This window comes from Chenopodium album, chromosome 11, assembly GCF_948465745.1.
Source record: "Chenopodium album chromosome 11, dcCheAlbu1.1, whole genome shotgun sequence".
Classification (NCBI taxonomy): domain Eukaryota; kingdom Viridiplantae; phylum Streptophyta; class Magnoliopsida; order Caryophyllales; family Amaranthaceae; genus Chenopodium; species Chenopodium album.
This window is the reverse complement of record NC_137844.1, coordinates 7,837,683-7,849,133: the sequence shown is the minus strand read 5'-3', so window position 1 is coordinate 7,849,133 and position 11,451 is coordinate 7,837,683. Positions and strand designations below refer to the sequence as shown.

The window sequence follows — 11,451 nt, the reverse complement described above, 5'->3', positions numbered from 1 at the left end:
TGATGGCTTTAGTTGAAAAGGATATGGAGTTTCGATGAGAGTAATCATTGCACCCACTAGAAATTGTGACCAATCAAGCCTTATTTAACTTTAGTATACATCAAATATAAAGGGGTTGTTTAAAATTGGTCCCAATCAAGGATGGATAAGATCAGATCAAATTAATTCCGGATCGTATAGAAAAATGAAAAAAAATAAATGAATGAGTTTAGACTAGACTTGAGCAAAGGAATAGGCCAATTTGTTCACCATATTGAAATTCATAATAGTCTTCTTTTCAGTCTGATCCACAACGTTTAAAAATTGATCATTAACTGACCTATAATAGAAAATGTTACATAAAAAACTCCTAAATTACTCTTCCAATAGATTATGTATGCTATATTTATCTATGTAAAGCATTGAGCAAGTAGTTCTCTTTACACAACTATCTCCATCGATCTATCTATACTTGCATGCATATATAACTTTTATTTTACAAAACAAGTTGTCAATTCATACATAACTTTAATAAAATCCATTCTAAGGTATATTATTGTTCATTTTATAAATTTTCCTCTACAGAAAGTCTTTAAAATATATATAATAGATTGCTACAATCATTCAAGATACATCCGTATACATAATACTCCTGAAATTTATCTTTGTGATTCAGTCAATTTATAGTTAAGTGGCAATTTTAAATACATGTATGTTCATATAGCTTTTTTTTTACATCTAATTAGTACATCCTCAGTAAAGTTTTTGCATGTTCATGCAACTCACATAAAAATAAACTTGCATTTGAAGTGGTATATATTCTAAGCTAGCTATCAAAGTATTCAAATAAAAATATGGGCATTATTTTGAAGATGATCGACAAGATAAGAAGTATTGACAACAATGCGAGGCTGTTATTGGAAGATATTGAAAGCTAACGACTCATTGCTTCTCACCAACCGCACCTCAACTCGTGATAATATAATACTATATATTATAATTTCTTTTGATTATGGAAACTTATTATATTAATCCTAACAAATCACACCCACTTCCCTTATTAATATTTTTTTATGGTTGATTTCTATCTTAATCCTAGGTTATCAAGTCTTAATTATGAGGACAACTTTGCATATACAACTATGATTGTTTATTTTACTTGTGTTCATTAATTTATTACTTAGTTATCTAACTTATTTTATTTTTTATAATTGGTAACACTATAGACTAAAAAAATTGTTTCTTATATCTTAAAATGCTAGAGATTTGTCTTTGTGATTTAAAGATAACTTAAAGAAATAATGTAGGGATCGAATATGAGCACGAGTTATCTAATATCCCATCAATATAAATATACGTATTCTAGTTTGAATATATAAAGCCCAATATAGAACTCTTTACTTATTGGTGATTGGTAATAGACATATATTTTAAATTCATTTTCCATTCCATCATCTTCCAAATTTGTTTAGATAACATCATAATAGAAATCTTGTGAGTGCATCCTTCTTATTATTTGTATTTGTTAAATTTATTGCCAAATAGCTAGGTATTTATAAGAAAGTACATATGAAAATTAAGATGCACATAAAAATCAAATTTAGGGTGCTTAAGATTCAATCCAAAACCCTTCTTAAAATGGTTTTAAATACATAAAAAGGCCTCTAAAATGATTTATTTTCTCCTTATGTATAAATTTTAGGATGATTACTTTATTTTGAGCTATATTTCCATAGAGTTTTTTGTACAATGAGGCAATAAATTTATTTAATTATACTATTGTCATTATTTAAATAAAATGGTCTTATGGTTGTTCAAATTAAACTAGCCACGCCAGTGTTTATTTTGGACTAGTTTTATTAGTTTAATCTGAATTCAATCTTAGTATAACTTGTATGTTCCCTGAGTCTTGAATTCTCCAAATTATGTTTCTCTTTCTGTAAGTTAGCGATTACTCAATTTTTAAGTACAACTAGTTCTACCAGGTGCATGGTATAACCAAAACTATTTTGTTGTCTAGGTGTTTGGTTAAGCCTTGAACATAGTAAGCATAGGACCAAATAGCCCTTATCCCAAAAAGTCAAAAGGGTCTACTAAGTTTCGAAATTGCCAAATGTGACACACTGACACCTAAATTGGTTATCTTGACTTTGTGTATAATTTTTTTGGGGTGCAAATCACAATTGAATCTATATATCAAATATGGCAGTCCATATAGATACAATCCCATTGTGCTTGCAAGTTGCATGTAATAGCCTTTTATTGAAAAAGCAGGCCCAAATGTTTTGGGCCATTTATGATTTTTTTTTTTTTTTTTTTTTTTTTCAAATAATGATTGATAGACATAATTTAGGAGTGGCTTCGGCTAGATTACTGATATTTTAAGATAGATAAGAGAAAAAACATTGATACTCCCTCATTTTCAATTTTCCTTTTAACAAATGGTTTTCTACTTTTTGTGAACTAATAATTTTGGATTTTTAATTAAAAAATTAATTATGACCCACTAATTTAATATAACATGGAGTACTTAATATAATCAAGAATTTTTGATGAAGTTATTAAGTACCAATTTTAATTCTTGATTAAGTTTTTACAAGATGAATTTTATACATTTCGTTCATAATTTCATTATATGAACCGGAAAACTTACTGTAAATTGGTTTTTTTTTTTCTTTTTTTTTTAAAAAATAAAATAAAATAAAAACTTACATAACACTTTATTTTATTAAAAGACATTTATTAATCTCCCTTATAGTAGTAGAAAACAATAATGGATAGGTCTGTATACAACTAGCATCACGTACTATAGACGTACAATGAACTAATAACATGATTAACATCAAATTCATGTGTATAATGCCAACTTGCATATAAATTGAGCCACTGGATAGAGGATCTAATGACACTAAAGAATGAACTTTGTACTTGCAATGTTCCTTGCACATATAGCTTTCTGTTTGTCCTCGTTATTTTTGAATGATACTTGACTTTTTGTTGGAAATAAAGAAAGGAAATTCAAAGGGTCAGATATAGGCGCTCGATCGGGCGGACATAGCCTGACTGGACGCGAGAAGAGTTGTAAAATTCTAGAGTTCCGCCGTCCGACCGGGCACGAGAAGATCTCTGGAAAAAGGGAGTGTCCGCCCGATCGGGCGCGAGAGCAACTTAAGTTTTAGTTGGGTGCTCGCCCGATCAGGCGCGAGTTTGTCCGTTGGACTCCAACGGTTCCCTTGGATTCCTTTTCTTGGTTAATTTCTTATAACCCCCATTTAAGAGGTTGATTATGGTGTTTTAATCACCATGATTATTCTGATTTTATTTCTTATTGATTAAAAAGATTCCTCCTTGATCTTCCATCTTCTTCAATCTTCATTATAAATTGGAGGTTAATTTTCCTGATCATACACACAAGAAATACATATAAAACACAAGCTAAACACATACTCTATATTGGGCATAAGTTACTTGGCTCCAACCTTCCACCCAAAAGTGCCTTTGAGTGGAAGTGGTGTGTTAACCTTAGAGAACGTGCCGACGGATACAATTGAGCACCCTGATTGCGTCGGAATTTTGTTTTCAAGTCAGTGAATTTGCTTCACGACACACCGTACTCTTCCTATTTTGTAGGATCATCTTTTTGATCTTACTTGTTACTTTTTTATACTATTTACTCTAGATTTCTCATTTATTTACAACACTTTTTATTACAATAAAGTAATTAATTAATCATCTTGTTTTAAAAAAAAAATAATAATAATAAAAGTTTTGATTTGTAGGAGTCACAATCGCATCATAAAGTTATGCACCACAAATTACCACATTGTTGTTCTAAGAGGTTGAGATTGAGGCTAAGTCAAGATACACAATCTTTCTCCATCAAGAGTTTTGTTGAATTGTCTTACTACCATTTTGTAATTTTAATTGTCATTTGGTTTATTTATTTATTTATTGTTTGAAAACAAACAAACGAGATGAGTATTAGAGTAAACAAACTCTATAAAAGTCAAAATGTTTCATTTAATTTATTTGAACATGGAGGAAGTATATGACAACCTAGCATGTTGGAGGACACTAGAGTCTAAAAACAAAACCTTTGCGTTATTAATGTGAAAATTAGTATAATTAGGTGTAAAAGTAAAGAACAAAGAGTATACCTGAAGACTTAAAATCATACTGAATATAAAATATTGGAGTCAAAATAACTTCGGTTCCTCTTCCCATTATTATTCTTTCTCCCCCTAATTAACTGAACTGATTGGAGCTGAACTGAACTAAACTGAACTTAATAGAGTTGAAATAAATTGTATATGAAAGAAGGAAATTAGGAATTGAAATGAAATAAACTGATTGGAGCTAAACTAAAATTAAGCTGAACAGAACATATCCTAAGGCATTGGCGATCAAATTTCGCTGTTTTGGACTGATGTATTGAGTTGGACTGGATTTCTTACATATTTCCAATGTATACGGTGGATTTGATGGATTGGGCCTAATGGCCTATGTACATATATCTTGGCCCATACGCTTACTTAACGTAGTATCACATTAAAGACATTTTTTTTTCTTTTTTTGATGGGCGCAAAAGATGAATATGAACGCACTTCTGCCATTTTATTTTAATTGACACAATTTTACTTTTGTATCCATTTATATAGATTTTTTTGATTTTATTTTGTGATTTATATATAAAATATAGTCAAGTAATGTTTTGATTGATTCGTGTCATCTCTATTTTTTAAATATCAAATTTTATAATTTTTTGTTGTACATAATTAGAGTTATCGATTAGTTGTTAGATATTCATCTCTCTCTCTCTGTTTTGGCTCCATGACTCGCCAATTTGCAACTTACTTTTCTTTTTTTTGACAGAAATTTGCAACTTAAAATTGATATTTATTTTACTGTACAAGAAAAATATTATTACTCGTAATATCTTTAATTATAAACTTTTTATGACGATAAATCTTTAAAAATCTAATGAACACTAATATATTTATCTTTACGTATAAAATTAAAATATAATTATCGAGATTATATGAATTGTACAATAGTCCAAGGCCTCCAGGCCAATTGGTGCAATAATAACGGAGAAATTATAATACATTATTCCGTAATAGATCACTAGCCCTAAACTTTGACTTCATCACTATTATTCATTGCATTTGGTACGTACAAACTTTTCCATCACAACTTGCTTGAATAAATGGTAACATAATTTTTATACAAAAGGCGGACCACATTTGATAAAAGGATAACATTGCATTTGAAACCTTGTGTAGCTAAATAAGGCAACACACTATGGTGAATAAATATTGAGGTACCAAATTATAAGATCAATCAAAGCCATACTTCTCATTATATTCATAAATCATAACTCGTACAATTTCACTAATTTGGAAGAATCTATCAAATCATTTGGAATTTTTATTTTAGAAACATGAATGATTTTAACATCATTGGGAATTTAAATATCACATGAATGATAAAATTAGGTAGGATACCAAAATCTTGTCCGAGGTGCACATGGATTATTATGTTTTGATAGGTTAATAATTATGATATGAAAAAAAAAAAGTCTCAATTTTAGATTTTTAGAAGGGTATGGGTCTTTAGTATGAAGAAGTAGAATAATTAAAGATTGACCATATAATTGTCATAAATTTTCACTATATAAATGAATGTACCTACTTACGTATCTAGATAATTGGCTGACAATTTCTTATGTTGCATCTAGCTACTTACGTACCTACATACGCTTCCATTTTATTCGGAAAAAATGGTCCAAGTGCTATGTCCTGGATAAAACTCATTTCATACACATGCACATAAATGATATGGGACATTTAATTTTGTAACATGCGTGCTAATTAAAAGCCTCTTCTTACACTAAAATCACCATACTAGATGTGTGGAAGGGTGGAAACTATGGAGCCGTGCATAGAGATCGGCAAAGAAATATATATATATATATATATATATATATATATATATATATATATATACCTAAACTTTTAGCCATACAAGTATACGACGAGACAGCGACACTTGGCGTTCCAATTTTTCGCCAAGTGTCACGCCACGTGGTATAAAGTTATATAGAATTCAATTTGTAGGATAAAAAAGTTAGTTTAGAATTCTGTTATTTTCAATCAAATTTGGATAGAATTTTGGATAAAATTGTTAATTTAAAGTTTTATTTTCGATAAAGTACCAATATTTCATATGTACAAATTGAATTATAATTTTATTCAAAAAATAATTAGATTATAACTCTTATAAATTATCATATAAATTTATTTTTTGTATCATAATATTTTTTTGGAGCGAAGGAATTAGTTCAAAATGTACCACATCCATTATTTATAATATATTCTAATCAATTAAAATAATATACTTCACAATCCAATATAATTTTTTTTTACTGTGTGTAGACCTGTCAATCAGATCGGGTCACGAGTCATTTCGGACAGGGTCATTATTTCAGGTTACGGGTCAAGAAATGTTTTTCACCAATATTATTATTAATAATCATTACATGCCTACTACATTGGTTGTTGGTGTAGTGATGATTGGGACTACACTTGGTAGGGAGGACCCGTGTTCGATCCCCCACAACAATAATCGGGAGGAGACTGGAACCTAACCACCCAGAACTGATCCCCGGATTCGGATTAGCCCAAAAGGTGAACCAGGTGGAACACCAAAAAAAAAAAAAAAAATGTTTAAATCATCACAAAACACACATAAATTCCTAACTAATTTTATATCAATGATATGTTTTAATATTTGACATATAGATTAAAAACTTATCTTAAAATTCAATAAATAACCCGGACATTGCACGAGCACAAAATTAGAATATATATATATATATATATATATATATATATATATATATATATATATATATATATATATATATATATATATATATATATATATATATATATATGTATATATATATACATATACATATATACACATACGTACAAAGCAATTCAATATAAGTAATGTATTAGTATATAAAAATGGAGGTTCCGTGATTTATTGGCCTAGTTTAAATGAACTAAATTCTCAATGTTACTTATAAGAATGGTTACAAGATTAATAGAATTTTCAAAATTTGCTCATCTTATTTAAGTTCTTAGCTTATAAGCTCATAAAACATAAATTTTGATAAGAAATTAATTAATTACGCTAATATATGTAGTTCAAATTGTAGCTAATATTATAATAACTTTAGGTTAAAATAGTAAGTTAAAATAAATTAAAGTGAATATAACACACCTTAAAACCCTCTTTTGTTTACTATATTTTCCCTTCTTTCATTAGGAAAAAAAGGTTTATATTTGAGTTTATAAGTTTATTTTTTCAGAAAAATTAAGTTCAAATAAATTATGATAACGGATAATAAGAATTACTTAAGTTCATTTTATTACTAAATAAGTTCGAATAAATTCATAAAAGTAAATTAAATGTAAATTGAATGTAAAACTTACTAAATAAGTTTGAATAAGTTTATAAAAGTAAATTAACTTAAAATTAAATGAAAAAAGCGCAGCCAAAATTTATTTCGCACTAAATTGAACGTAAAATTTACATAGCATGTAAAATTTGATACTCTACTTAAGAGTATCTTAAATATCTTACGGAGTATTTAGTTTATTTCAATCTTTTCCTATATTTATGTATATATTTCTAGATAATCCAATAGTATTATTGAATTAGTACTTCGGTACATATTCCCTCCGTTTTTTTTTTTAAAGTACACTTCCTCTATTGGAAATCCTTTACAATTATTTAATAAAACTCCGTATATTTTTATCCACTAATGGTTCTCACTCCTTCTCACACTACTTTAATTTTTTAATAAAATATTAACATTATTATCTTTTCTTACAAATTTTAATTACCTTATCTACCCCCCTAACATATTATTTTTTTAAACCTCCTAATAATAAAGCACCGCGCAATTTCAACTCTAGCTAGCTTTAAATCCCTACCTTATAAAAAGTAGAAGGTAACTCTTAGGAATAGTGTGCTATCGACTATACCCTCAAAAATATGTACAAAAATGTGTATTTACTTTTTTACCCTCATTAATATGTTTGCTCTCATTAATATATTTTTTTTTTCATTAAACATATCATCAATTAATTCAAATTTTATTTTTTTTTAACAAAAAACTTGCAACAAAGAACTTGCAATGCCTTTTTTTAAATATAAAAGTTATACTTCATATGTTATTATTATTATTATTTAAAAAGAAAAAAAAATTGTATTTACGAAGAGACTGTTTATTTTTACTCCTTCGTGGTTGCTCTTCTTATTTACAATCTTGTCGTCCTTAAATTGCAACACTATTATTAAGGTTTATTAGCTTTGGAATTGTTCGTTGTTTGATGGCACATAAATAACATTATGGAGTTTGAATGGGATTCATATTAAATAGTATATTTAAGCAGATTTTATCAAAAGGTGTAAAGAACTTAAAAATCCTAAAATCAAGAGAAATCTATGAAAAAAAAAAAACTAGACTAGTACGGAGTATTAATTATGGAGAGAATTTACGAGGAAAAATATAACTAAATGGTTATTGATTTAGTATTAGATATAGATATTAGATGATCGTAGAACAATTAAAAAAAAACTTATATTATTAAGTTTTTAGCAAAAACTAACATTTCACATATTATTACTCTATATGACCAAAGCTCAAAAAAAATTCATTTGAAGAAAAACACACTAAGTATTATTAAATCATGCAAATCAATTAAGAGTTCTAAACTAACAATAGTTTAAGATATGAAGGGATGCAAATTAATTAAATATTATTTAATAATAATTTTGAAATAACAGTGTCAAACTTTTGAAGGTTTCAAATAATAATTGTCATAAAAGATTTTAGTGGCTTTTTTTATACTTCTACAAAGTCACCACATAGGCACATAAAACAAATAGGTTGTATTAAAACTAACAGGTCTACTACCCAAACCAAAGATGTAAATACACGTCAATACAACTTCTCTACAAAAGCTAACTCATTCGTGCACATCGCGCGCGTAGGCCACCCTACTAAAAAATAAACGAAGCGCGTAGTTAGTTGCATCAAACAAAGCGAGAAGGGGAGAGCGTAGAGCTCAATTAGTTGCTCATATGTTGTTAAGAGTTTTTTTTTTTTTTTTTTTTTTTTTTTTTTTTTTTTTTTTTACCAATTTGTCAAAGCACTCCCAGTTTCTATACCAAAATATTGCTTAAAACTCAATCTACTTGTATCTAAGACCGCTCTTATTTTGATGCTAGTATGGCAATTGGCAATTCAGACTTTTTGTTACAAATATAAGATATAGAGATATACTACTTCCATCATAATATATACTATCTCCATTATAAGATATAAATTTATACTCTCTACAATTCTCATTCTTTTTTTGTATTCTTTTTTTGTCTACTTGTTTGCATTTTGTGCGCTCTCCAACGTACTACGTACGTATTTGACCATTTATACTTTTGATTACATGTTGAGTTAAATTATAAAAATCTGATATTTGGATATTACAAATTGAAACGATTCTAACCAAGGATACATGTGATAATTGTTTACCTAATTTGTATTTTGTACACAAGTAGCAATAGGAGGTAAAAAAAAAAATAGTTTGACAAGACAAATTGTAATTTAAGTGAGTATATCAAAAAAGAGTGAAGGTAGCACTAAGAATAGATTTTTGTAATTTTTGTGGAAAAATGTCTCCGAACATGCTTACCTTTTGGTAAATTGAATTCGAAAAAAAATATATATATTTAAATAGACAATGAGAAATAGATAGATTGGCTCGAGCTTATCAAATTGAGTGTGTAAACCGTTTAATATAGAAGTAGGGTTAGGTTGAATTTTCTAACTTATTGCTTGTCACTCCATACCAAATATCTGAAGTTCCAAGTATATACAAGTAATACAAGTATACAACCATTGTAAGCATATACAAGCTTTCATGTTCTTAAGTCTTAACTACTTTGCAAGATATCATATACATCATCTCTTTAATTACTTGTTTCATATTAATTGGACAAGTCTACTTACCGCTAATGCTTCAAATTATTTATAACTAACATTTATTAAAGTTGATATGTTAAAAATAAACATGTGAAGAAAATCGATAACATATTATTACTCAACAATATTTGATTATATATATTTTTACAATTAATATATGATAAAAGAAAATCAATTAAGTTTGAGCATTAATAATAGTCAAAATGGAATAGTCAGAGTTATGTTCCTTTCATCTGCTTTTTGTTGAATTGAAATTATTGTTGTTAAACTTAAATTATCTTAATAGAATGTAAACTATTTTTAAATAAGGTGGTGAAACGAACAAAGCCTAAAAACAGATTAAATACCTAAGTACTTCATTATGAATGACTATATGGACCTCATCAAGTAAATCCCAATCTTTTGCTTATGTTTCGTAGCCTAGCTATAAGGGTAATGAAGGTACCAAAATTAAACTCTTTGGTTGACTAAAATGACTTACATTGTTATAATTGAACATATGGTTTACTTTGACCTAGAGAAGGAATTGAAGTGCTTTATCTAGCCATGCAAATGACAATTGACTATTGAGTAGCAAGGACAACTAACGCTTCTTATAATTTCTTGAAACAATTACCCCGCCCCCCAAGGATTTTCTATTTTGAGAGCACTGTATAAACTGCATAGATACTAACCTAATCACCTACTATGATTCATTGAAACACTATTATGTTTGGGTTAACGTTTCCATTTTTGACACCGTTTTTGTTTTCAAAACTCAAATACTTTTATAAAACTTCAATCATGTCTTTAAGGGTTAAGTTTTGTTGAAGTATCAAAAAAAGTTTTGTGTTATTTTAAAAAAAAACGGTATCAGATATAAAAATATTTAACCTAAAATGGAGCTTCTCCATGCATCCATATCATTTTTTTTTTTTTTAGGAAACGTTATCGGTGCCTTATATAGATAATTTGTCTATCAACACATACGGAGACACATCACAAGGACAATGGTTCTCCCAAACTTGTTCAACATCATAAGGAATTAAACGGGCAAGATTATGAGCAACAACGTTGCCCTCCCGCTTAACATGGCACCAAAAAACAGATTTGAAGTAGCTACAAGAAAATAAAATATCATTCAAGATGGCATCCAAGTCGGTGAAGAAGATCGAGCCTTTGCCTAGACGGTTTATAAGCACTTGATTATCCGATTCGATGATGATGTTTGTCAACCCGAAACGCTTAGCTAGCTTGACTGCCAGCTCTATCGCCTTCCCTTCTGCCACAATAGGAGGCCAGTAAGCTCTGGTGCGACGATTGGCTGCGAAAATGACATCTCCACTCGAGTCTCTTGCTACAACGCCAAGTCTCATAAGTGCTTCAATTATAGTAGATTTGGATAACGAGTTTGTGGTCGAAACACACATAAGTAC

The 11,451-nt window shown here is 28.6% G+C and overlaps 1 protein-coding gene across 1 annotated transcript; it reads right to left on the bottom strand.

Moving 5' to 3' along the window:
• Positions 1 to 213: 213 nt before the first annotated feature.
• On the bottom strand, positions 214 to 11,391 carry LOC145566202 (uncharacterized). Its single transcript, XM_081625695.1, has 2 exons — positions 11,006 to 11,391; positions 214 to 319 (listed from the first exon to the last, which is right to left on the bottom strand). Exons 1-2 carry the CDS (start codon positions 11,389 to 11,391, stop codon positions 214 to 216), a joined length of 492 nt encoding a protein of 163 aa, XP_081481821.1.
• Between the last annotated feature and the right edge of the window lie 60 nt (positions 11,392 to 11,451).